Source organism: Podarcis melisellensis (assembly GCF_964234715.1).
Source record: "Podarcis melisellensis genome assembly, chromosome: 5".
Taxonomy (NCBI): domain Eukaryota; kingdom Metazoa; phylum Chordata; class Lepidosauria; order Squamata; family Lacertidae; genus Podarcis; species Podarcis melisellensis.
This window is the reverse complement of record NC_138537.1, coordinates 49,604,891-49,632,688: the sequence shown is the minus strand read 5'-3', so window position 1 is coordinate 49,632,688 and position 27,798 is coordinate 49,604,891. Positions and strand designations below refer to the sequence as shown.

The 27,798-nt window shown below is 40.6% G+C and overlaps 1 protein-coding gene across 4 annotated transcripts; it reads right to left on the bottom strand.

The window, feature by feature from the left end:
• Positions 1 to 1,126: 1,126 nt before the first annotated feature.
• Positions 1,127 to 27,798, bottom strand: PLEKHS1 (pleckstrin homology domain containing S1). Of its 4 annotated transcripts, none has more exons than XM_081912117.1 (15): positions 27,547 to 27,798; positions 24,676 to 24,721; positions 23,764 to 23,840; positions 23,530 to 23,636; positions 21,167 to 21,301; positions 18,091 to 18,145; positions 17,422 to 17,529; positions 16,732 to 16,836; positions 15,604 to 15,687; positions 15,052 to 15,152; positions 12,779 to 12,979; positions 11,986 to 12,087; positions 4,015 to 4,150; positions 2,691 to 2,770; positions 1,127 to 1,892 (listed from the first exon to the last, which is right to left on the bottom strand). In XM_081912117.1, exons 2-14 carry the CDS (start codon positions 24,701 to 24,703, stop codon positions 2,702 to 2,704), a joined length of 1,308 nt encoding a protein of 435 aa, XP_081768243.1. In that variant the 5' UTR covers positions 24,704 to 24,721; positions 27,547 to 27,798; the 3' UTR covers positions 1,127 to 1,892; positions 2,691 to 2,701. The 4 variants fall into 4 exon arrangements, with proteins under 4 accessions (XP_081768243.1, XP_081768245.1, XP_081768244.1 ...); XM_081912119.1 differs by having other exon boundaries at positions 17,428 to 17,529; XM_081912118.1 differs by lacking the exon at positions 27,547 to 27,798 and adding an exon at positions 27,244 to 27,506.

Sequence of the window (27,798 nt, the reverse complement as noted above, 5' to 3'; positions counted from 1 at the left end):
TTCCTGAAAGTCTATTGAAATAAAACAGTCTTCACCTGCTGGTGGAAGAAAAAGCAAGGAAGGACCCATTCTAGCCTCTCTAGGAAGGGAATTCCAAAGACTGCAAGTAGCCACTGGGACGGCCTTCTCTCACATCTCCATCAACATGCCTGCGAGGGTGGCAGAACGGAGAGAAGGGTCTTCTCCAAAGATCTCTGAGCCCAGGCAGGTTTGTATGGGATAATGCATTCTTTAAATAGCCCAGGCCTAAGCCATATAAGGGGGATGCTGGTGACACTGTGGTCTAAACCACTGAGCCTTGGGCTTGTCAATCAAAAGGTCGGCGGTTCAAATCCCCACAACCGGGTGAGCTCCTGTTGCTCGGTCCCAGCTCCTGCCAACCTAGCAGTTCAAAAGCACGTCAAAGTGCAAGTAGATAAATAGGTACCGCTCCGGCAAGAAGGTAAATGGCATTTCTGTGTACTGCTCTGGTTTCGCCAGAAGTGGCTTAGTCATGCTGGCCACATGACCTGGAAAAACGGTCTGCGGACAAACGTTGGCTCCCTCGGCCAGTAAAGCGAGATGAGCGTCGCAACCCCAGAGTCGTTCGCGACTGTACATAACTGTCAGGGGTCCTCTACCTTTACCTTTTAAAGCCATATAAGATGTTATGTTTCATAGATAGCCAGTGATGATATGTATGAACCAGATATTGTGGTTTAAAAGAAACTTTAGTTAGTTAAACAAGCCAACTTATAATGTGTGGTTTGACGTTGGGTTGCTTTGAAACTGACTAGAGTTTGTTTGAAACCATGTTAACTGGTTCATATGATGTGTGGAAAGTGAAATTAAATGGAAGCAAAGTCCTTTTCCTGGCCAGAATGGGGGAATCGCACAACCAGAGATTTTGTTTGGGCTTACTTTAGCTTGTGCATGTAGTGTTAAAACCATGGTTTAGCATTACACATGAATTAGCACAATATGTTTTTGGATATTAATAATCTCTACAAGAATATAAACCTCTGCTGAAGGAAAAGGTGAGGTTGATGTGCAAGCATGGATTTCTTAACTATGAGCATAACTAACTCAATAAATCAGAACAGCACTTGGTCCATAAATTGGCAAAAAAATAATAAACAACAAAACATTTACCGTAAGACTGTATGACAAATAGATTAAAAAATAAAGATGATAAGTCTAAAAGACTGGGCATTATATATAGGTTATATGGAAAAAATATTACAACATGAATATGCTCGTAACAGACTGATAAAAAACACTCAGCAGTAGATGTTACAACAGGAGAGAATGTAAGGTAATGAAAATAACCTAGTAGAATAAGAAAACACAGTTAAAATGATAGCAAATAGGAAATCATGGAAAGAGTAGAAGGGGAGTAACAGTTAAGGTACATAAGAGTTAAATAAGATGGAGGAATAAGTTATGTTGTTATTATTATTATTCACTTACATATGTCTTATATTTATGCTATTCCTTTCTTATTATCTTATGTTGGACTGTAACGCAGCATGTGGTGAAGATATGATATAATAGAAAAGCAAAGAAAAAAGAAATGAAAAAAGAAAGACAAATGTCTGATACCACAGTGGGATGGCAGCATCTTTGTTCTTGGAGCAGCGCAGAAACTCTGAAAGGGTTTTAAATACATGTATGGATATTCACAGGAGTGAAATACCATTTCTTCTGAATACCACTGCATTTCAAAATTTGCAGAGGAATAGTCCTGTGCCAGTCTGGTGCAGTTCACTGAGTGCTACAAGAGGAGAGACCACCACCATGCTACTTTTTTATGAGACAAAGTTTTGGTGTCTTCACAGTGGTTTTTTTTTTGGGTGGGCACTGTTTTCAAGTCTTCATTTGTATTTGACCTAAGATCTTGGCCAATGAAGATTCTGCAACAAGTAACAAATAAAAATATTTTTATTACATGTGGATCCTGCCTTTTCACAAAGAAACTCAGAGGAATTGAAGTTCTTGATCTTGATTTACAAAATGTCTGGATTGGATTTTGGAATCAGCTGATTCCAGAACCACTGTTCTGAGAATGGCTGCTTGACCTGGCTGTCCGTGCCTAAAGTTATCTGATTTCCTGTGTTATAGGCTGTAGGCCCTTGTACATGTTGTATGCCCAACCTATGCTACTGTGCCCAGTTTGAGCTGGATTTTGGCATCATAGACTATATTGGTATCATAGACTGGATTTTTGGCATCATAGACTATATTTATTTACCCACCATTCATATGTTTCATTTTGAATGTAATAACATTTCCAATAGATCATATAGCAATACTTTTTTTAATTGCCACCAACTGCTGGTAGTTCAGTTGTTAAAGTATGAATGCAAACCATTGATCTCCCATTGCAAAAATCTCTGCACTATCATTATGAGGCAAATGTGGGCTGGGAACTCTAGATTTGCTTCATAGCGTATATTTCCAATTTAGGGGATGGGGGATCCTGTGTTTTCGCTCTACTGCTGATAATGGGCATGATAGAAAAGTGCAAATCATGCTAGTTCTGGAATAAGTAACATCTAGTTCTAGAAGGAAATGGGATAACAAGCCAGTGAAATCAGAATACTTGGATTAAAACTCCATTCATCATAGTAAACTAAACCTGCTTACTACAACGTAACTTAATTGTTGATGACTTTTGCATAGGAGAGTAGGCAGGTTCATCATACACTTACATTTTTCTCCATTAGGAACATTTGCATCCTTGAGCATGTAAAATTTTTGAATCTGGAAGCCGACATACAGTCAGTTTCACCTTTTGGGGGAGGGAAAGGAGAGATAAGCACTTACCACGTTACTATTTATAGTTTACAAGCCTGCACCATTGTGTTAATAGAATAGTGATGGAAGTCTGGAATTGCCTTAAAACCAACAGGAGTCTCAACAGGAGATGGATACAAATCCCATTGCCTCTCCATTTTCCTTTTCAACACATAACCAGTCTTCTTTGTCCCCAAGATCAGTGTGAAGAATTTTCACCCAGTGCTATTTTTTCATTAGCCCCACCTTCCCTAAATTCCCTGACCCTGTCTTCAGTTTTCCATCACTTCCACTTACCTTTCTGTTCCCCACTACACTTCTGCTTCTTCCATTGCTTTCTCCAGCTTTCCACATACTAGAATTTCCCCTTTGTCTTCTCTGCCTCCTTGGCCCCTTGTTGTTCAGTTGCTCACATTGCATTTTGCTTGTCTGCTCAGCCCTTCTTCATTGTGTACATTCCCCCCACCCAACAACAACAGATCAGCCCATGCTGTCCCTGGTCACTCTGCAAGACTCGTGCTCTAAGTCCAAATTAAACTTCCTGCACAGCTTGTATTTTTTGCTGGCACTGCATTTAACTGACTGTCCCTCTAAGCCGGTAGCCCAGCTGATGAATACTCTACTATGAAACCTATTATTGTTGGGTGGGTGGGTGCCTATTTTTATTAACAGCTTTTAATGAAACTTGACATGATTAAGATGCTTGAGTTTTATTACACTGTAGGGGTGCCAACCTGAATAAAATATTGGGCGGGCCCAGGTAAGCCTCACCCCACATAATCAATCACATGACGCAGTGCATGCACACCATTTGAATAACAATGCCTATCAACTTGGGGGTGGGGCCTTGGCCCCCTCAAATATTTTATGGGGGGAGCGAAGCCCCCGCAGCCCCTAGGAGTTGGCTCCTATGTTACACTGTCTTCCATTGTGTTCCAGAGCTCAATCATTAAAAACATATTCCTTGGATAAGGTCCATGCTCAAATTAAAGTGGGTTGCTGAGGGTAAGAAATCCACTACCACTTTTTACTATGGTGTGAAACTACTGGCTGCACACAATAGACCAGCCACATGAGAGATTGTATGCAGCAGCAGCAGCAGCAGCAGGAAGAAGAAGAAGAAGAAGACATTAGCCATGCTTTTGTCTGAACAAATGTGCCCGGATAAGCCCCACAGCTAATTGCCACAAACTAATTCACTGCTTGATGGTCCTAATTAGTTAAATTGCTGTCTCTTACCTCCTTTCTTGTGGATCTAGTTAAGAACAAAGACATTTCATCTATGCTCTTTGCATGCAGGTCGTTCACAGCCACTATATAATCCCCTTGATGAAATATGCATCCCAAGCGATGCAGGTCTTTCCACTGGGAGACACTGTAGTGAATTGGAGAAGGGGCAAGGGGGAAAAAGCACGGACTGATTAGGATTCTTGTTCACTTTGGTGATGGCTTCTGATCTGGAGAAGTATCCATGGAATACATGAAATTGATAGCTAAGCAGATAATCTAATCAAGCAGTAGATATCAATTAAAGCTTCCAAGCAGGGAGGTGAAATGGAAATAACTGTCAGAGCTTAGGGTGATCTATGGGTACTCATCTGCAGTCTATTAAGGGATCACAAATCTTGTAGAGGAAGCTTAGAAACCAGAGATAATTCTTAATTCTGATCCTGTTATGAACCTGAAAGCTAACAGCTTTTGGTGAACAACTTGTTGTTTTTTTAAAAAAATTAAAGGTCAGCCTAAAGATACTGGAACCAGTAACCGACAATCCATATGAATGAAGGTACAAAATGATTTTGACCCTGTGGTTTTGATTTCTATTCTACATTACTGTACTACATTTGAATTCATTCTTTGAGTGGGGAGAAAGTTATCTAAATTGCTCTTTGGCAATTAAGGCTGCTGAAAGTTGGAAGATAAATCTTTAAATTGAAATGAATAATATCAAGTATTCAAGCCTCCAGCTTTGTACACATATCAAGTCCAGCGTAAATTCCAGTAGACAATCTGTTGGTATTCTGTTTATCTCAGCCCAGACACCTAACATAATTGGCCTATTAGGCTGGTTGAGTCCCCTCCTATCGGAGGGATTAACCAAGGAGACTGCACAACCCTCCCGCCCTGAACCACAAAAGAGGGCTGAGCTGTACACCCCATGTCTGGGCCAGTCTCATAGTACCCCCACTCCTACAACTAAATACTACGAGTGTGCCAGTAACTCTTTGACACCCCAGGAGGAAAGAGAGCTTATCGCCTCCTTTGGAGAGTTACCAGCGATGGAACAACAAGAAATTATAAATAGGCTGGATTTACTTAAACTTCAGCTCCTAAGGATCGCCTGCAACGGAGTTCCTACGAATGATACCCACTCTAATTTAGCGGTGCCATGCCCCATGGAGGTGGAAACAACAATTCCCCAATACCCAGCATATAAGGTGCCGTCTGCAGTAGATGGGAAGGTCCCACTGCTGGAGGCAGACTCTTCTCCTCCCCTTCACGCTGGTAACTCACCCCTCCTTTTAATAGACTTATCTGTTCCCTCCGTGATTAACCGATCCAAGAATGGAACTCAGGATAACACCCCCCTGGATAAATCGTTGTCCCTTCACCCCTCCATGCCGGACTTGGAATCAACATACATCGAAGACCATCCACGTCCTGAGACGGCAGTGGCCACCTCAAGTCAGGCTTCTCCACCAAAAATCCAACAATCATGTGAGGAAGACACCATAGTGCCGAGAGTCACCACAGAGTGGACTGAAGACCCAGCAGGACATATAAACCAAATGATCACAAGTGGATCGGTTAGATCCCCAAAGAGGACGGATCCAGCGGACTTGGCAGGAGCCTCTTCAGGGCCTAGTCGGGCCCGACAGCTAAAAACGTCAAATATTATCTCTATTCACAATAGCTCAAGAGGCACACCTGCGCCAAAAGGAGAGAAGCCATCTACCATTAGTCAAAGGAAAATTACTGACTTCTTTAAATTTGACAACCCACCAAGATCAGCGTTCCCCCCTTCTCCATTGTGACTACCCAAACCTCAGTCAAATCTTCCCCCGTTCTCCCTTTTAAGCTGGAACATAGCAGGTTGGAAGGGGAAAAAATCTGACCCGGACTTTGTAAAACTAATAAACTCACACCAAGTAATTCTCTTGCAGGAAACATGGGAAGAGGGGAGAGTAGATATTAATGGTTTTGATGTTACATCATTACCGGCATGCCCGTCTACTAGTGGAGGATTAGTTATAGCAATTTCCTTGAAAATACAGGCAAAACTCACGCTTGTAAATGCTTCCACCTTTGCAATTACAGCCCTGGTTACGGGGAAAAACTTTGAACTTGTTATAACAAATGTTTATCTTCCTCCTGGAGGCAACATTGCAGACTTATACAATAAATGGGGAATCTTGGAGGAACATCTTACTCTTTGTCACTCCAAATATCCCAATATACCCAATGTTATAGCAGGGGATTTCAATGCTCGCATTGCAACCAACTGGGAGTCTTTAATCAAAGCCAAATGGTGGATAAGCCCAGAATTCATTAATGATCTCTCCCTCCATAATCAAAGACTTTCCAAAGACAAAAGGGTAAATGAAGCAGGAACCCTTCTTTACCAATTGGTACTACGTCTAAACCTAGTGATTCTAAACGGGAACTGCCCGCCTGACGTACCGGGTGAGTTTACACACATAAGCTCCTCTGCAAACAGTGTCCTGGATTATATGTTAGTATCTCATGACATATTCCCCAAATTTTCCCATTTTAAAGTTGAAAATATTCAATTGAGCGACCACCTACCGTTGGTCGCCATAATGACTATAGACTGGACCCCAGATGGAGACAGACACCCAACACATCTGATTACGAACTCAGTATTGCAAATCAAAAGTGTAAAATGGTCCGAACTACAGGCCCAAAAATACTCAGCATATTTCCAACAAGGACTAAAACAAGCATACTCAGGCTTAATCGAGGATTATTATGATTATGACCAAACTCTAAGACTATTCTCGAATTTGTCGGAAGATCTAACGTCTTTTTTCTCTGTCCCAACGCATAAAATAAACCAAACACAAAGGAAGATAGGTGCACTGTGGTTTAACAGTGCTTGTAAACAGTCTAGACAACTTCTTGGTAACATCTCCAAAGAGTATAAAGCCTCCGGGGCAACGGTTTTGCCAAAAGAATATTTCCAAGCAAAATTGGCCTACAAGCAAATTCAAAAGGAAGCCAGACAGGAATGGCAAGCGAATCAATGGCGGGCAATCATAGAAGCTTCATCATCACGGAACTCCAGACAATTTTGGCTCCTGGTAAGTAAAAGAACTAAAAGATACCCTTTGACTATTATTCCTGCCCCGGTTTGGGAATCTTACTTAAAAAATTACTTTGCCACAACTGACTGTATTGCTAACACAAGAGATGAATTCCAAGATCAGCTTCCCCTCTGGCCCCCCACCGATCTGGAAGACATCCATGATTTGATCGTTAAACTCAAAACAGGGAAAGCACCTGGGCCAGACCTGATCCCGGCAGAAGCTATAAAATACCACGCGGACTGGTGGGCCAAAGTCCTGGCGACAATCTTCGATGCCGTTAACAACTCTGGAATGATCCCGGAAGTATGGAAGGACGCTGTTATCGTTCCAATCCACAAAAAGGGCTCACCAGATGACCCGGGGAATTACAGAAATATCAGTCTGCTCTCAATAGTGGGGAAACTGTATGTCCGCTTCCTGCTGAACAGACTTATCCAATGGTCCGAAGAGAAAAAATGAATTGGGCCCGAACAAGCTGGATTCCGCCCAAAACAGTCAACAATTAATCATATTCTAATTTTACAGCATCTTGCCTGGAAATATTCCACCCCAAAGGGTGGCCAACTCTGTGTGGCATTCATTGACCTAAGGGCAGCATTCGATAGTATCCCCAGGAGCATCCTCTGGGAAAAACTCACCCGCTGGGGCATCGACAGAAGGCTTCTCTGGCTAATAATCAAACTCCATGAGAACTCAGCAGCTAGAGTGAGATTCACCCCGGAGGGTGATCTCACCAATTCAATTCCCATTAACAGAGGTGTCCGACAGGGTTGTATATTGGCTCCATTCCTGTTCAATTTGTTCATAAGCGACATGAGGACTCCCCTAATAGAGGCTCAAGAAAGGATTCATGCACCCCGCCTAGCACTTTATTGCTGCCCTTTGTTACTATATGCGGATGACGCAGCCATCCTCTCCTTTTCTAGAGTAGGTCTCAGGAGGGCCTTGAAAATTTTTGGATCATATTGTAACTCAAATTCCCTTACAATTAATTATGGAAAATCTAAGATACTAGTTTTCTCAAAGAGCCGGAAACTCCATAATTGGAAAATTGATGGGAGAGCCATCGAACAAGTCTATAAATTCCAATATTTGGGAGTTTGGTTACAACATAACCTTAGATGGAAGGCCCATGTAGCCTATGTTACAAACAGAGCCAAAGCTATCTCCTTGGCGATCTTGCGATTCTTCTTCACCGATGGGGCCCTTCATATCCCATCGGCGTTGAAAGTCTTCAAGGCCAAGGTGATTCCAACAATTGCTTATGCCATCTCAATTTGGGGGACTTTTGTCAATCTATCTCACCTAGAGGTTATTCAAAATCAGTTTTTAAGAGGGATATTGAAACTGCCCAACTGTGTAAGTAATACAGCGTTACGCATGGAACTTAACACTGTATCCCTGGAAAACGCTCTGTGGAAGCACATACTTTGTCACTGGTTATCTCTATGGCACAATCTCCCAAACTTGTACTTGATACAATGTATGTGGAGAGATGATTTCCAGAGCCCATGAGTTAAAAATTTACAGCTGAAAATTACGGCAATGGGAATCTCCCCATCCAAATTACTAGAGCAGGACATAGTTCCAGCTAAAAGAACAGTAACCTGTAAACTAGAGGAGATGGACTTGCAGCAGAAAATGGTCTTGGGCAATGGTACCTGCTCACCTCTAAACCTTGGTTTATTACCCCTCTTAAGGCTCCCAAACTATTTGAATTCCTTAACTTCTTCGGCTCATAGATATGTCTTTGTAAAGGCAAGATTCAACACCTTCCCATCGAACGTGCTGAGAAATAGATTCTCCAATGGACAGATATCGCTCTTATGTGATTGTAATTGTGGGGCACCGGAATCGTTGCATCACATAATTCTTGATTGTGCTTTTCACTTATCGGCCAGGAGCAAGTTTCTTGCTCAATATCTTAAGGGAATTGCCGATGATACGACTGAAGCCAAACTGAGATATCTATTAAATGATGATGACCCCCTAAGATCACTCATGGTTGCCAGATTCTTGATCAGCGTCCTATCCCTAAAGAAGAGAAACGGACTCTTGTGTGGCTCGGATAATCCTTTTAAACCATGATCTATGTTTTAGGATGTAATTAGGTGATATCAGCATTGATGTCTTCTATTAATTTATGAGCAGAGGGCGATGTTTATGTTACAAATTTATTGTAATGTATGATGTTGGTCTTTTGTTTTTGTTTTGCTTTGGTTCTTGTCTGTTTTTTCTAAGTTTTGGCGGTTTTAAATTTGGAGGTTCAAGTACATTATGGTGGTATGGGAAACTGTCGTGTGACAGGCCAATGGCCGTAATAAAGATCAATCCAATCCAATCCAAAAGGCTGGTTGAGCAATTTTATTATGGCATTCCAGTACATAGCCCTAGCCCTGGAAGTTTAAACTCATATAGAATTATGGATTCAAGGAGAATTCCCTGGATTATCCAGTCACATGCCAAAATGCACTATCTATTTAAACACACACACACACATGTTCACGCACACATGCATTATATGCACTAAGTAGGAGATCCTACCATCTCTGTTAGTAGTTTACTGCATTGCTGAATTGGTCTGATAGGCCATTTTAAGGTAGATTTCCTTTTCTGTCACTTCATTCCATTACTCTTTGCTTTATCCTTGGTAAATGTAGTCAGCAATTGTTTTCCACCTTCTTTCCAGCACTTTTTAAATATTGAAAATTTTTAATTTTTTTTAAATTTTTGATAGGAGCCTTCTTTCTACTAATCTGAATATGCCCATCAGCTTTCTGTGACAGGGGGACTTCCTCTCTGAAACTTGTTGGGAAGAATTTCCTCCCATCACTGACAAGGCCTGAGAAAGTGACTTTCTTGTGCGCAGTGTGCAGCAGGCATGTGAAGTACATCAAAGGAGAGCAGAGAGAGTCAGACTTGCAACTGAGGACTAGAGAGTACACAAGGGAAGGCACAGCAGGAGATGAGCTCTAGGCACCTCTAATCTATGTCCATTTCACCCTCCCTTCCTTTCCTCAGTCACTGATACTGACTGATAAGGAAGCACACTAACTTCCTTACTGCCTCTGCAAAATATGTGAGATAATGGAAATTCTCTACTTTCTTAACCTCCTCTTGGGAATGTTATAGGATATCCATGAAAATAGGAGTGGAAATTGCCAATGTTCACTTATTTGTCCCATGTACAGAACAGAAGTCTTATCTGGTGAATATGATCAGTGTTCACTGATGTTGTACCTTAGAGTCTGCAAACAGTATGTAACTGATGACTTTTCTCTCCCCCCCCCCCAACATTTGCATTGTGTTTTCTTTGCACTGAAATATATGGATACAAAAGCATAATACCACTGGACTGTTTGTCATATGGAATAAACTGTGGTAGAGAAAGTGTGACATCTTGTGGTCCACAAAGGCTGTGGAGCAGTTTTATGTGCTTGTAAGTTTCTTTTTATTTCAACTCCCTCACAGACTCATTAGTATGGGAATGCCCAACTGAAGAATATACTGAGAAATGTGGGGATTAAAACTTCTGTTTTGTGTTACATAAAAACTAAGTTGGTGATTTGCAAATTAAAACCTAAACTGCCAAGCAGCAGTTTTCAGTGTTTTAACAAATTCATTTCTGGTCTCTGGCAGGAATGGAAAACTAGCATCCCCTAACTGACTTATATAGCCAGCTCTCCTGAACACTGCAAAATGACAGGTCACCATATGAAGTAAGTATAAAAACAAGTTAATATAGGTATGTTGTTCATCTGCCAGTCAGAGTGAACAGATGTTGCTTTTGAAAAAATTATATCCCACTTTTATTTCTTGGCAAACCTGAAGAAGGTAACAATCAAGAACAATAGCTACTAGATGTTAAATAACTTATTTAAAAATGCAAAATAAGTTCACACCCAAAAATAGACTGATCAAAAGGTTAACTCAAAAGGTTAGATATAAAGATAGATTTTAGATAGATTACAAGGCAGGGCTCTGACAATCTTCTTTGGGACAATCATTTCACACTTATATCACTTGTATTGAGAAAGACTAGCATGAGCTACAACAGCAAGAGCTACAGCAGATTTCACACAGAACAGGCTAACAAGAATAAAGAAGTGGGAATGAGTGCATGTGTGTATCTATATAATAATAATAATAATAATAATAATAATAATAATAATAATAATAATTTATTTATTTATACCCCGCCCTTCTGGCTAAGTTTCCCCAGCCACTCTGGGCGGCTCCCAATCAAGTGTTAAAAACAATACAGCATTAAATATTAAAAACTTCCCTAAACAGGCATATGGATACAAGTTGCGGGGGTCATTATCAGCAGTGCTGTTGTTCTCAGGTCCTGCCCACAGGCTTCCCACAGGCATCTGTTTCGCAGCTGTAAGAATAGGATGCTGGACTACTCGATGGGTCTTATGCCTGATCCAGCAGGGCTCTTCTTAGGCCTCATACACACTTACCTTTGCTCCAGGTGTCTAGGCACAGGTATAGACTTTCCAGGTTCAGGTGTTGTTGGGTTTTTTTGTGTTGGTTTTTTTTGTCCCAATGCTCTCCCTGTGGAAAACCTGCATTTTACTGCCGAGTGGGAGTAAACAGCAATAGGGTTTTCCAGATTGCTGTTTGCTCCGTTTCATCAGTAAAACATGGGTTTTCCCAGGGAAAGCCCCGGGACAGGGGAAAGCTCAGCCCTGTGCCTAGAAAGCCTGGAGCATGTGTGGGTGAGCCTTAATTTGGGTCAATTGATTAATATTAACTTGAGCTGTCTATTATGAAATTGATCAGTAGTGATGCGGTGACATTGCTGAAACTAACCAAAAAACCTGATTGCTTTTTAAGAGCTGAAGGTACAAACCAGCATGAAAATAAGAGGCCTTACCATATACGCCCAGCGGCTTTGACAAGTGTCAGGCAGTTGGTGAAATCACTCCGGGGAAGGAGAATATCCACCTCTTCCAATTTGCAGTCATCTCTGACTTTACTGAAAAGAGGAAAGCCGTGTTGTGAAACCCAAAATGTGTGGCTAATAAACCAGAAAGGTACCACTGCAAGTTGTTGCTATTAATGAGAGCCACTGCCAGTCAGTACTAAGCTAGAAACAGTCTAAATATGTTCCATGATAACCCACACAACCAGTCTTACAACATTCTATATCTGACTTCTTTCTCTTCTTATATAAAATAGTGAGCTTTTCAAAACACTTATATTCTGCCCTTTCAAAACTCAAGGTGATGTAAGTGTGCGTTAGAATACAGCTGTAAAGCAGTGTGTAAGAAAAGGCTCATTTCTTAACAGAATCAAATTATTGTCAAAGCAAGAATCATAGTGATTCATTTCCCCTGCACCTTTGCAAACTACGTGGAACAATGGAACAAAGTCCAATGTACACTTGAATGAATTCAAAAGGCTCACATGGTGGGGAGATAAAGGTTAAGTATTCTTTTCTGGTTCACATAATGGAGCAAAGAACTAACATCAAAGCATTGACATTGACTATTGGACTGATTATATCACTTGGAAATCGGGACAATGGAAAACCCACTGAAATAGAAATGCATTTTCTTTTGCTCTCAGGGAGTTTGTGAGACATAATTAGTAATATATTGAAAATGTAAATTATGCACATGTATCCAGCCATCACTATCCACAGGAAACACTGAGAATATCCACACCTGAGAATAATGGACAACTGAACCACAGACAGAACTGATAGTTTCGGTGTTTTTTCTGGTTTCCAGGTCCTTGGTAGTGGTGTTGGTTTCAAAGGCTTGTCCTCTATCACCTGCAGATTCATGATATCTTCCTGGCCTTTGGGAAGGGTCGTCAATTCATTGCTTGTAGGTTCAATTTTTACCTCCGCTACCCCTGAAACTCTAATGAGTAAATTATATTACTTTTAAAAGGAAATGCATCAAGCATGTCTATTTTTTTTAAAGAAACTTTATTTCTTTTAAACTTTATTATTATTATTATTATTATTATTATTATTATTATTATTATTATTTAGCCTGGGCAGCAGACTGAAGCTGCACAATCAGTGTATGAACGGAGGGGTGGAGGGAAGTGAAGCAGAATTGTAGTGCCAGATCAGCCCTGACAGACCTCCAGACTTTGGCCATTTTTTGTACAGAAAACCAACACACATTCAAGTTGTACATGCCCAGCCTTTGGGTTGGATCCAGATGGGCAGAGAAACCCTAACCTGCCATTCTAGAGGGGGTTAGGATGTTGTGATGGTGTCCTGGCTCCACTGCAATCTGCCAGCAGGGGGCCTCCACCACCACAGAGGTCCCCACTATAACTGGATGAACAGACCTACAGTTGGAGGTATCTCTGCTAGTTTTAGCTAATGGAAAGCCCCCAAAGTGAGAGTTTTGTGGGGGCAACAAGGATGGTGTAGAGAAGGGTCCACCAAGTATCTGCTGGTTCCTAAGCCACTCCAGCTACTGATGCTGGACTTGATTTGGGCCTCTCTGCTGCACCATCCTGAAGCCAGTGCAGGGAAAAACTGCAGTTTCACAGCCACCTCTCTTCCATGGCTAGCACAAGTGGGAGGGCTTTGGATGTGTCTCTGCAACTCTATTCAGCCCCACTGAAACAGACCTTTGTCATGAGACCTGTATTTTGCAAAGAACACATGGTAAAGATTGGACATGGGGAGTAACAGCTTTTACAAGTGCAGGCACTGTGCATGTGATGCTACCAAGGTGTGGAGATCAGGACAGAGCCAGCAGGCATGAACCCAGTACTACCCCACCAGCATAGTGATGGTATGCAGTCTGCACAGAGTTCCTGTGAGTCTGTCTTGCTTGTGGGGAAGGGAAACCTGACCTCAGCCACTGCCCAGAAAAGGCTTATAATCCACAGGAACGTCCAGCTTGTTCCAATTTCTGGGACATAGTTATTGTTTGAAGGTTTCTAATCTAGATGGAACAAACGGACTCAGGTTACACTGGTCTACAGCCCTCAGCCAGGACAGGACTTGCCACGACAACCCCAAATCACTGAAATGGACTTTAAAACAGCTCTATAGCATGCTTTTGAGTCTACATGAGCTGGGTTTCTTAGAGGATCCGAGGAATGCTCCATGAAAAATGGTACGATGGCTGTCTAGCAGTTTGGGTGCTAAACCAAACATGAAACTGAAAGCTAGACTATAGTGTTACCTCCCCACAAAAATAACACCTGGAATAAAGCCTCGCTGACTTTGAATGGCAACAGAATCCATATAATGAATTCAGGCTACTGGTTCAAAAAATAATAATCTGTGTGGTGGTTTACTCACTGGCAGTGAGCCGTGAGTGTATCCAGCCAATGTCTTGGAGGATTTTAATATATTTTGTGTTTATCCAGCTTCTGTACTATGGCCTTTTCCAGGGCTTCGAGGCACCAGAAGTCCTGGCAATCTTTGAGCAGCTACAGTAACATGCCAAAAGCTGATTCAGGGGGAATTATATGATTGCTGTTGGCATGTACGTTACTGCCTTGCCAGGGCTGATGGGCTTGGAAATTGGCACAGACTGGTTAAGACAAAGTAGCTGCTTCTGAGAAGAGGAAGGAAGAAAGGAATCTATGCAAGATTACAAGAGTGATCAATTTGCACCAGCAAACTGGTAATAATACTTTCTTTCTGGCTATGTTAATTTAACACCTAAAGGTAGACATCACTTTGTTGTGAGAAAGAAACAGAGTGCCACAGTAGACTAAAATGTTCTCCCCCAGGTGCAATAAAGATGAACCAATGATTGTCTAGCACAGAGATGGGGAACCTGTTCCCCTCCATGTGTTTCTGCACTACAACTCCAATCACTCCAGACGAATGGCCATGCTGGCTGGAGTTGATGGGATTTGGAATCCTGGTCTAGCAAAAGCTTTGCAAAAGAAATCCATGGACGATTGCTTCAGATAAATTTAGGAGCAAAATGCACCATGCTTGAGTACTCACATGGATCCCATGGGCATGTATTCTTCGGGTTCACCAACCTTTTCCTTCTCTGGGTTAGTAGTCTCTTCTGTGGTGCTGAATTTATCCTGCATATCATTCAGCTATGAAAGTAAAAAGCATATGCAAAGTACATTAACGTATCCAAAGGAGTTGGCAGGGACCTAAGGGTCCTCTAGTTCAAACACCCTGAAATGTAAATTCCTGTAAACCAGGAAACCTAGACAGATGGACGGGGGTATACATCATCATCATCTAATGATAATGATGATTAATACCCAGCAGCTCCAGCTCTAGTAACAAATTGTATCAGATGCAAGGGCTGTGAAAGACCTCTGAATAAGACCCTTGGAAGTTGCTGTTAGTCGGAATTTATAATGCTGGGCTCTGTGGACTAATGTTCTGACTCAGTATGACACAAGCTTTATACAGTGCTACGAGACTAAACTGGCGTGGAACAAATCTGCACACAAGATAAAGGATTCTGCACATTAAAAAGAGATATAAGCATTACTTCATTATTTAGAACAGAGCAAATAATGATATATACGTTACCGTAGCTAGAATATTTGTTGGACAAGCATAGTATTCCTCCATTTCAGCTTTTTCCTCTGACTCTTGATGATTTGTCAGGTGTCGCTGAAATATAAGTACAGACATGTTTACAGTGTCATTATTCTTTGCTCATCATGCTCTGAGAAAGGTCAAAATGGATAATATGCAAACCCTTGCTCTTTTTGGCAAATGAAAGCAGCAATGAGTAAGACCTGCTGCCCCACAAGAAAATCAGAAGTGAAACACTTATGAGGAATGTAATCAGGTAGAGATGTGCCATAACAACATGGAGAACAGCTGGTATGAATGTACTCAAACCCGCTGACCTATGATAGATTTGTTTCTAAATTGTTTCAATTCTATTATAATTTAATTGCTTTTAAATTATTATATTTTATATGTTTTTGGCTTTCTGTATTTTATCTGTGTTTTTTTCAATTTGTGCAAGCCACCTTGAGTCCTGGTCTGGGAAAAACATGGGCTATAAACAAATATAATAATTATAATTATAATCATATTATCGTGCCCATAGATATAAGTTTCTAAGCACGTTTCTGCAATGGAAGCATTATGGGCAACTGTGTGGAAGCCAGGGACAAGGAGAGGCAAGTGAGTGTGAAAAGGAAGGATCAGAAAATGAAGAAATAATTAGTAGCAAATAATCACTAGCAGGGTGGCGCTGTGGTCTAAACTACAGAGCCTAGGGCTTGCCGATTGGAAGGTCCAGCTCCTACCAACCTAGCAGTTCGAAAGCACGTAAAAGTGCAAGTAGATAAATAGGTACCGCTCTGGCGGGAAAGTAAACGGCGTTTCCGTGTGCTGCTCTGGTTCACCAGAAGCGGCTTAGTCATGCTGGCCACATGACCCAGCCGCTGTCTGAGGACAAACGCCAGCTCCCTCGACCTATGGAGAGAGATGAGGGCGCAACCCCAGAGTCATCCGCAACTGGACATAATGGTCAGGGGTACCTTTACCTTTAATCACTTGCAAACCCTTATTTTATTTTATTTTTGAAAATAACTGAGCAATGCCTCATGCAACTTTCTCCACTACACAATGCATGGAAGTGATGCAGTAGCTGCTTCAAATTATCCATACAGTTCTTCCAGTCCCACTTTCAATACTCACTAGTTGCAGTACTGTCAGTGACTCATAAACAGGGGCTTCTTGGGAGGATTCTTGAGTAATAGGCTCTGAATAGGGCCTCTTCTTGGAGGTGGATGTTCCTATATCCTGCAGCGCAACGAATCAAAACAGAATAAAAGAAAGCATAGCTTTATTTCAGGGTGATTCATTAAAACTAGAAATTAGCCCTGTTCTTTCTGCTGATAGAACACATTTAAGCAAAATCAGGTACTTGAGTTGTGGTTCTACTTTAAAATTGTTATGGGTGTGGAATAGAAAAGGAATAGTATTTTTATTTTATTTTTAGCACTTGTCCAGACATGCTATTTATTGCACATTCATCCTGATTTTCTTTCACAAAACTTACCCAATACATAATTACGTAGGCTATACCTAGTCTTTATTCTGATTTGTTTGTGCGGAAGTTATATGACAGTGAGTACCTATCCTGGATTCATCCTGACTTATTTGAATGGTGTTTACTTGCGTTCCCATTCATTTATCCCTCAATTTCCAATGCATTTTCCAATTACTGCCAAAAAAACTGTTTCTTTTTTAAGATGGATTTGTGGCACCGGGGAACAGAGCACTTTAATTGTGCAAACCTAAGTTTCCTGGTATGCCCTTGAAATCCTTCCCATGAAATACTGACAGCCTGGAGGCACCCTTAAAATGAAAAAGACAGTATATAACAACCACCTCATATTCATTGTCAGGACATGGTTCCTTCTTGATGATGTCAGCAACTACTTCATCAAGACAAGCTGGTGAAGATTTTGACCGACCTCTCATTTCTGGTTTCTGGGTCAAGAAATGAAGCAACAGAGTAATTTCACATAGTTAAAACCTTTACGAAACACTATGAAACCAAAGTGTAACTATTTTTTGAAATTGACTTTTACATGAATATTGCTATTTAGTTCTCCAACCAAAGAAGGCTTACAAAAATGCATATACTAGAGGAAAGTATACAAGAAAAAAGCAATATATTGGTGAAAATAACAAATGAATATGCATTGTATTAGGGGAAATTGGTTGAAAAAATGCAAATGTGTACATTTCTCAAAACTGCTTATAAAATGTGCTTATTGGGAGAAATTTAAACTAAAATGCTGGTAAATTTCCATGAGGATTTTTAAAATTGTGCCAATTGCTACAAAACATGGAGAACTGAATTTAAGACTGGAAAAATTAGAAACTTGAGAGAACTGAAACTGACAGACTCCAGTTGTAAGTTACAGTATAGAAAAGAAAACTGAGCACTAGTAGAACAAATGATGAAGACAGTTGTTATTATTATTATTATTTTAAAAATGTCAATCGCTGATGTTTGATAATTAAAACAGCATTACAACCACTGACCTTTGTTTCTTTGCTGGTTGAAAACAGGAAGGTGGCCCAGTCCTCAACGTCCTTGCTAGAGAGTGAAATTACATTTTAAGGAGACAGATAGAGAAACAAAATATTAGGAATGAGATTGTATTCCTCTGAAAAATGTGTAAAGTTTTTTTTTAAAAAAACTTTTAAGAAGAACCAAATCCTTGAGCAGCATCTTCAAGGTGCTCAAGGGCCTCCTCCCTATATGCCAAGGGGCAGAGAAACTCTGGAAAAACATTGACAATGGGAGTCACAGGCCAGTGATGGTTGTGACCAGAGGCAAAAGTGGCAACAAATCAGACTTTTAACTTTGTCAGGTAGGCTACATCCCACCTATGCAAAAGTCAGAGGTCTTTACACCCTACGCTCTACATCTCTTCAGCCAGGCAGGCAAGACAGTTCAAGGACAGGAAAAACTAGGATGAGGAAGGTATGAAGCAGGGCTAGTGAAGGAGCATGGCTTGGGGAGACTTCTGGGAGAAAGATATGGAGGCCTCAAGGGCCATATTTGAGCCTTGGGCTTAAGGTTCCATAATCCCTGGCATGAGCAATACAGTGGTACCTCGGATTAAGTACTTAATTCGCTCCGGAGGTCCATTCTTAACCTGAAACTCTTCTTAACCTGAAGCACCACTTTAGCCTATGGGGCCTCCTGCTGTCGCCGCGCCACTAGAGCACGATTTCTGTTCTCATCCTGAAGCAAAGTTCTTAACCTGAAGCACTATTTCTGGGTTAGCGGAGTCTGTAACCTGAAGCGTCTGTAACGTGAAGTGTATGTAACCCGAGGTACCACTGTATTGCTGGGTGATATTCAAGTAAGTTTTACTCAGAGTTGAATACTACCCTGGGTATATCCAGAAAACATCTAAAGCATTCTTTGACTCCAGCAGTTGGCCAATAGTCAGAAGTGGGGGGGGGGGGGTTGTGGTCTGACAAGATATGGAAGGCCAAAGTTAATCACCCATGATTTCAAGATTCTCACAAGTAATCCTTCACCATATAACCAGGGATGTCTTTATTCCATGGCTGTAGAAGATTTCAAATCTTAAAAGAATCTCATTCTCTATAGTCACCCAAATAGGACATATTTCTGATTAGGCATGGTTAGGACTGCAAACTAAGTAAATTAATTTATCAAATCTGCATAAATTTAGGAGTCAAAGCAATAGCACTGAAGCATAACCCTAGTTTATTTTAACTGTACACAGGTCCCGCTATCCAAACACTTGTTAAAAAAAAATCACTTATCCAAAAATGAGGAATTAGTATGCAACTTATACACACCACAGATCCATATTGCTGGACCTGAGTGTAGTACTGAAAACAAATAAGCAGCCTTAAAGAAGCCTTACTTTTTGTGTTTTGCTGGTCCACGGCAGCCGTTTCACCAGAAACCATGGTGGAAGGAAGTGAGGAGGAAGGGGGAAAAATCAGACAAATAAGAGCATTTTTTTCTTTTCTTATTTGCCTTTGCAAGGTTTCAGAGGGCTTTCCCAGGTATTTTTGACATTTTGTCATATTCTGTGGTCGGGAACACATTAGAAATTTCCACAAAGAGATCAGTGGAAATGGTCAACTTGTTATGCAAATGTTTGTTTATGAAATGAATTCCTGCAAATGTATTCTGTTTAGATAGTGAGGCCTGCATGTAATGTTCATCTGCAGCTTTTATATGCACTACTTTGATAAAGAACAGTAAAAAAAAATCCATTATTTGCTTTATTTATTTAGCTGAACAAAAGCATTTTTAATCAGTGTTTTAACCCAGACATAAAGGCATATCCATGCATTGGCCTGAGCATACTATGTGAATGGGAGCAGGGTGACTGCACACATTGAAAAGGATTAGATCTTCTAATCAAGACAATGATGGTTTGCTTAGCAGCCTTGGCATTTTGCACTAAAGCTGCAGGCTTCCTACACTGTCAGGATGGTGTTGTTGACTTGGGTTCCAAGCTCATAAAGAAGGCACACTGGACGGCAAGTACAGAGATAGCCAGAGCAGTCTCTTGCAGGGTGGCATTTCAATACACCCACTGGGGACCCCACAGGTACTGCCCCACCTTTATTGTGAGGATGAGATTCCCCTGTTTGATGGTGACTGTGATATCTATATAAAAAATAATGTTTCTATCAACCACCACCTTTTCCATTAGTTGTTGTTAATGTGTGGCTGTAGGCTATAGAGGGAAATGAGGGGAAGATGGGGCTGTCAACCTGGGAAGGTAGCCCATCTAGGAGAAGGAAAACTCTGGTTCTAAACCTCCACTTCCTTGCACCTAAACTCATTCGTGGGAAGGCCTTCAGGAGTAAACCCTGAGGAAAATTCTGTACTGTACCCACTGCTTTGCAGGAGTGGTTAGAATCTTTCAAAGTAGCCTTTAAGGAAACTGGCACTCGATTCTAAGTTACCGAAAACAAACAAAGGGTATTTGTTTTCTTTGAGGTCAGACTGGTTTTGTTTCAGTGACAAAGTCTCTGCTGGGTATTGAATGTGCAGAATAAGGGGAGGAGAGTATAAGGTAAAAAGGTACCTAACAGGATTTGTATTATCTCTTTCCAAGCAGCACTGATTTCTCTCACAAGTTCTAGGTATTTTGACTCTGGGAAAATCCCTGCCGCATGTGTAATGCCAAAAGAGATTATTCTGTGGCTGATTCTTCTCAAATAAAGATTCCCTCATAATTTACCTTGTAGCACAGCTCTTCTTCTACTTCCAGAACAGCCTCTAAAGCAAGGGTTTTTCAGAAGGGAAGCACACTATAATAAGTGGCTTAACTGGGCAAGAAAGGAATCACAGTAGGGAAACCATTCTTGATTTATTAAGCTATGGTGGCTCCTTAAATTTCCTTCACCTCCACTCATCTTGCTGTTCAAATGTATTTCACGAGCTTTGTAAACGTTGTAAGGGGAAGATGGCTTGTGTGATAATTTCTTTGAGGATGTGCTCTGACCAATTTGAGGATCCTGTACCGGTATTTTAAATTTTTTTAATTCATTGCCTTCATACTAGCAGGTATGAAAGCTATACATACATATCTGTAAAGAATGGTGAACATACCTGTCTGATCCAATAAGATAGAAAACCCTATTTTCTGTTCTGATGGTCATCACTTCTGCAGGCTTGCATTTAAACATCTTCTTCACAACCGTCATTTTCTCAGGGTCACCTATGCCAATCTCTATTTCTGAAGTCCTGTTAGGTAAATATATGAAAGATGTACACAGTCTGTCAGTCTGTGTGGCTCATCATGTTAAAAGATGTCATAGGCAATGATCTAGCATTGTAAAATATGTTCTTGCGTGTGATGAGACTGTTTTTACTGCATGTCATTTCTAAACAAGTGTTTTCATCTTACATAATCCAGAATGGGAAAAGCAAGTGCAAAATAAGAACTTGTCTGTCCCAAATTCTTACCCCAATCCATAGATACAAAAAACGTGAAACGTAACTCAACTTCAATATGTCTATATATTGGAGCACCACTATGAACCGTGGTTGATTCTTGAGATCCTTTCAAGTACAGGTTTTTACAATCATGTAAGTTAGAATGAAATAAACTGCCATCTTGTGCATGTCATAAAAAAGCATGTAATGTGTAATATAATGTGGTATAGTGGTTGGAGTGTTGGACTAGGAGCTGAGAGACCAGGGTTCAAACACCTGCTCAGCCATGAAACTCACTGGGTGATCTTGGGCCAGTCACTATCTCTCAGCTCAACCTACCTCACAGGGTTGTTGTGGGGTTTAAATGAGGAGGGAGAGAACTACTATATATTCCACCTTGTTTAAATTACGCCACATGGCAGCCTAATGCATTCTGGTACATTACTTTTCCGATATAGCACACTCACAAAGCTTGGTTATTTTAACTAGTTATATAAAACAGAATCACATGAGGTTTTAAATGGGTAGACAAATGTGATATAATGATACATATATTTAAAACCATATTAATCCTGTCTCCAGCAATGGCCCCTTTTGGACAGAGAAGACTTGGCCACTGTACTCCATGCTCTGGTAACTGCCAGACTGGATTACTGCAATGTACTTTATATGGGGCTGTCTTTGAAGAGACCTTAGAAACTTCAATTTGTCCAAAATGCGGTAGCCAGATTATTCATTTGTTCGTTCCTCAAAATTTATATAACGCTGAATTGTCAAAAACCTCAAAGCAGAAATGAACCTGTTTTGATTAATTACACAGAAAAGGAAAAGAATTTTGGATGAACAATAAAGCACAGATTATTTAACTGTAATAGTTGAGTTGAAACCGCGAAGAGATAGACAGAAGTCAACAAAATTATAAGGGACTCAAACCAGTATGAAGGAATTTGCGCGCAGAATATTTAAGTATTGGTTTGAACTTCCTAAAAATGTTTGTTTAAGAAAAGTTTTTTTTCTAGTTTTTGTTGTTTTGCTTTGGTTTTTTTTCTTTTTCTTTTCTTTTTCAATGTTGTTCTGTTTATCTCAGATGTTTAAATACTTTTACCGTGTATTTTGTAACACCTATTTTTATCCTAGAATATGTCGTTGAAGATCAAATTATTTTTTTTATTCTTTCTTTGTGAATTTTGAAAATGTAATAGTTTTTGTTTCAATTAAAAAACAAAACAAAACTCAAAGCGGTTTACAAAAGATAAAACAAGGAAAAGCAAGGAAGAAACCACACACTTTAAAAACACACAAAACCTAAAACAATAAAGCAGATTAGAATTACCTCAGAGCATCTGGAGAGATGACTGGCTGAGGTTCCATTTTAGAACTCATAGAACCCTAAACAGCTGCACTGGTTCTCACACATTAAAAGCGCATTACTGTGAAGGGGTTGCAGGGCCACATGGGTTAGCCACTCTCCTACCAATGCACCCCCCAGGCACCCCACCCCACCCCAGCTGCAGGGTCCCTGTATGCATACCATCAGAGCTTCTTTCTGCAATAAGTAGATGTGCAATAAGTCTTGCTCACTGCCTCGCAGTGCTTTTAACCTGTCAGGTGGTTCAATTTCATATGGTGCTCCACCATGCATTTGGGAAGAACCTGGAGCCGAACTTTTTTGAGGGGGCCAGCAAGCAGCAATTCAGGCAGTCAGGGACTGTTAAAAGAAACTTTGCATGGACAGGCGGAGTCCCCCAAACCCTGGGCGGCCCCTGTGTGGAATAACAACTCAAGACAACATGCTATGGGATTAAAATTGGCCACAACTTTATTATGTTCTAATGTGGGTAGACCATGGCTCAGTCATTGTGCACTTATCCCTCCCAGTCCCCCGCCGGGGATCTAGATATCCCACCTGGGGAAGGCAAAGCCAAGCCTGTGCTAATGGTGCCGCATAGGGTCTAGGGGGCTGTGCGTGACAACGCAAAAGGCGCCCCCCATTTAATGTGGGGAGTGGTCATTCTGAGACATGGCTAGATACTTACTCATTGATTTCAATGTAACCCTTTAACTGGGCACCTTTAAGATACCTCAGGACATAATCATTCTTGCCAGACTTGGAAAGGATAAAGTGTCTCCTTTTCCAGGAGTTCTGTTGGAAGAAAGGTAAAAGACAAGGAATTAGAAATACAGTAACACATTATGAGTACAATTATTATTGCTATTTGCTCATCATTATTATAGCAGCAGCACTGTGGCTATTATGGTGTCAACAGTACCTGGTTGGAGAAAAGATGAGGAGGTGGGGATTTGATGAAGAAACCATGCTTGTAGACATCTCCATAACTACAATTTCCTGATAAAGAGATAACAGTAAGAAACATTCCATGTTACCTCCATAGGAAAAGAACCATGAAGAGTGGATTTCTGTATCCCTTAGCCACAGACCCATAGTCAAGGAGGGAGAGATATCCAATTCAAAATGTCAAAAATCAATGATATTTATGTGTTTGAAGTAAAATATGAAATGGTTTTTGACCAGTCCTACTATGATTGGTCCAGTTTGATTTATTTATTAAAGTGCTTATGTTTCTCCCACTCACATCTACTACTGGGCCGGCAGGTAAAATGGTTAAAACTATGTTGGGGAGCAGGACAGTCTTTATGGATGCTGCTGCTGGAAAACCCAAATCGAGTACTTGAAAAATATCACCCAGTAGAAATGAAAGAGTGTGGGTGGAGCATCATGGTGAATCAGAAACAGGGCTTCCTGATCTCAGGCTAACTCAGCCAAGACTCATCCCTAGGACTCATCCAGCAACAATCCAATGCATGTGCAGAATGCATTTTCTACAACACTGAGTGAAGGGAGTCCTTCTCATATCTTTGGATCAGAGGGCAGGCCTTTAAGTGCAAATGTGTCAGTTCCAATGTGGCTCAAGACCTGAATATCCCTGCCCAAATATGCAAACTCTGCCATGTTTTGGAACAGGGACACGGCTAATCTGCCAACCTAATAACAAGACAATACATGGCAGGGCCATAAAATTGTACGCTAATTTTGGTTGGAGTCAAATACTGATTGCATCCATTAAAAAAAGAAACAGTGCATGTTGAGAAAAACATGAAAATTGCCAGGGAAACGGGTATGGCCTGCAGTCTGGATAAACTCATGAGACTCCATCTCATACCTATGCACATCGTTCGTGGAGCATCCATTTTGATTGCTAATTCAACCTAGTAAACAAACAAATAGTGAGGGTTAAAGACCACTTTAACTCATGTTTAATATGTACTGCCCCAGTGCACCATCACTATAATCTAGGACTTTGTATAAACCACACCTTGCCTTCCCAGTAAGTACTTGCAGTTCCTGTTCAGATTAAATAAACAGAATATTATGAGGAACAGAAGTACTTAATTTTCTTTTTTGTTCTTCTGCTATGCGGTATATAAACAGAAACTGTAACCAAGCAGCAGTTTATCAGATGTTAACGAATATTTGTTATTTGTCAGTACCCATTAACTAGGTTAACAAAATATTAACATAGATGTAGATGGTGACTGTGTGCCAGAAAATAACTACCAGAAACCCCCTCAATTTATAATTCTCCCAAAACGATGCAATGAATATATAACATAAAGAACAGCAATATTTTATTCCTACAGTCCTTTCTTCCCACTTGCTCCATTGAATGTTTTGAACAATAAAATGCAATTAGCATTCCAAGAACTTACACAGCATAAAAAGGGCAACAAAAGACCGTAAATTAGATCAACAGTTGTTTTTGAAATGAATGGATGGGTATAATGCTTACAATAATACCTTCTTCAGATCAAGGGAAGTAATAGTCCTGCTCTATTTTGCCTTGACCAGACCCCACCTGGAGTACTGTGTCCACTTCCGAGTATCACAGTTTAAGGATATTGACAAGCTGGAATGTGTGCAGAGGAGGGCAACCAACACGATAAAAGGTCTAGAAACCTAGCCTTATGTGGAATGCTAGAGGGAGCTGGGGATGTTTAACCTGAAGAAGAAAAGTCTGAGGAGCTATATGATACCCATCTTCAAATATCTGAAGGGTTGCCACATGAAAGAAGGAGCAAGCTTGTTTCCTTCTGCTCCAGAGGGTAGGACCTGAACCAATGGATTCAAGTTACAAGAAAAGAGATTCCGACCAAACATTAGGAAGAACTTTCTGACAGTAAGAGGTGTTCGACAGTGGAACAGATTACCTTGGAAGGGGATAGACTCTCCTTTATTGGAGGTTTTCAAACAGAGGATGGATGGCCACCTGTCATGGGTGCTTTAGTTGAGATTCCTGCCTTGCAGGCAGTTGTGCCTTTGGGCACAATTCTTTGATTCCCACCAATGAAACTTTGAAAATTTTAATTAAACAAATAAATACTTTCAAAAACTCTGGTAAAACCGATTCTGATCGGGGGGCGGGCGGCGGGCGGCGGTTTCCAGCAGGGAATTAGGTGACAGCTTAAAATTGGCTTGCTCTCTGCACCTATCAACCCAAACTTCCACCATTAGTACACACACACACACACACACAAAACTTACACTTAACACAGATATTCCCTTTCTTTCCCTATCCACATGGATACATGCATACACACCCACATGCATACACACCCCATCCACACACTCATTCTCTGTGAATTGCCCATGTGGAAAAATTAGCGTGGAGGCAGCCATGAGGGCATTGCAGAGTGTGCTCCTATGCCAATACAACCCCCAAGTCTATGATTCAATTCCCTATTCCCCAACCTGTTCTTTGCCTCCTAGGATAAACATACCAATAGCTATTTTTTAGAAGAAGAAAACACTATAGCTGAGCAATAAGCTTAAACCCGGCATTCCACTGCTCTGTCTTCTTTTCCTATATCCTCTTCTGCCCAGTTTGACACAAACAATTCTGAAAACAGCAAATCCATTCTGGGACAATTTTATTTGAGGACTGATCATTAGTCTTAGTCAAGTTATTTCACTTTTTGGAAAGCAAGTTTGAGGGTGATCTTACTTCCATGCAAACTCACACTCTGCCTCTCACTTCCTGCTGTATTCGGAACAAACTTGAATTGATTCAAGTGTTCTCTAAAGAACTGTCTCAGGAATACTTTCCATAAGTTTCAATCAATATGCATTCAATTTTACTTGCCATCAAGCTGAATGACTCAAAAGATTGGTAATATTTTGCTCTTTTTGTTAATATCCCATTTCTACTATTGACTAATCACATTACCTCAGTTAATGTCCTATTTCTTCTATTGACCTATGTTTGCTGCTATTTACTTATATTATCCCTCAGTTGTATTCCAGTCAAATTAATCTAATGGGTAGCATTTGGTGATTTCATTTTATTTTTTAAACACCTCCCTTTTAGTGTGATGAGCCCTTGCAATTCTGCATTCATAGAGAAGGCACAGAACAAATGATGGTTAATGCTACAATCCTATGTATACTAAGCTCAGTGAACTTAATAGGATTTATTTCTGAATAGTCTTGCAAAAGATTGCACTACATGTTGTAGTGAATTAAAAGATCTCTATTTTTTAAAGCTAAAGACAGTATAACATTTTTCCATGTTACCACTTGGGTCTGAGCAGACACACACTTGGTCTTGGTAAAGTTGTCAGAATTAAGAATAAACCAGTGCTACAAACCACAACTAAGATATATATTAAGATCAAGGCAAGGCAATATAAATGTGAAGGAATGCCATGATATACAGAGAGACTTATGAACTTACAGCAGAGAATGGTCACTGCAAAATGTCAATATATGATTAGAAGAGGGGTGGTCACTCTTTAAATCGCAGCACATTTTCACCCACAAACTAGATTTAGTGGAAGAAAGAGCTTTTACATTGCACAACTCTTACCCAAGGAGGCTTTGCTTTCAGAATTTAAAATAGTACAGTTTAGCCTTTTTAAAACAAAATCAAAACAAACCACTTAAGCAAAGTGTATGTGTGAAACAGGAGGAGGTTGAAATTAGATGATACTTCTAACTTTTACTCTAAATGAACATGAACATTTGTAGGGGTACTTACAGGCACTAGGTGTTTGCCAAACTGAAGATCCACAATGTCAAAGCACGACAAGTTATATTTTCCGAGCGCTCCGTTGCTCCTAGTTTAATGCTGAGCAAATAGCAACTGCCTCCTTATACCAGTGCACAAAACATAGGCTGTACTATGAGTCATAAGGAAATACCCAGGCTTTTTCCTCAGGGCAAATGTACAACCTCCTGTCAAGCTGAAAGAAGTTTCAAATGGGGGAAAACCAGAAGTGGATAGCATGCT

Excerpts from the sequence above, each read along its gene's own strand:
- PLEKHS1 (XM_081912117.1), bottom strand. The coding sequence starts at position 24,703 with ATGGATGCTCCACGAACGATGTGCATAG. Across the intron at positions 16,837-17,421 it reads ACAATGAATATGAGGTGGTT|GATATAGGAACATCCACCTC; the intron begins GTTATATACTGT and ends GTTGCGCTGCAG. Across the intron at positions 12,980-15,051 it reads TACATGCCCATGGGATCCAT|AGTTTCAGGGGTAGCGGAGG; the intron begins GTGAGTACTCAA and ends TTTACTCATTAG.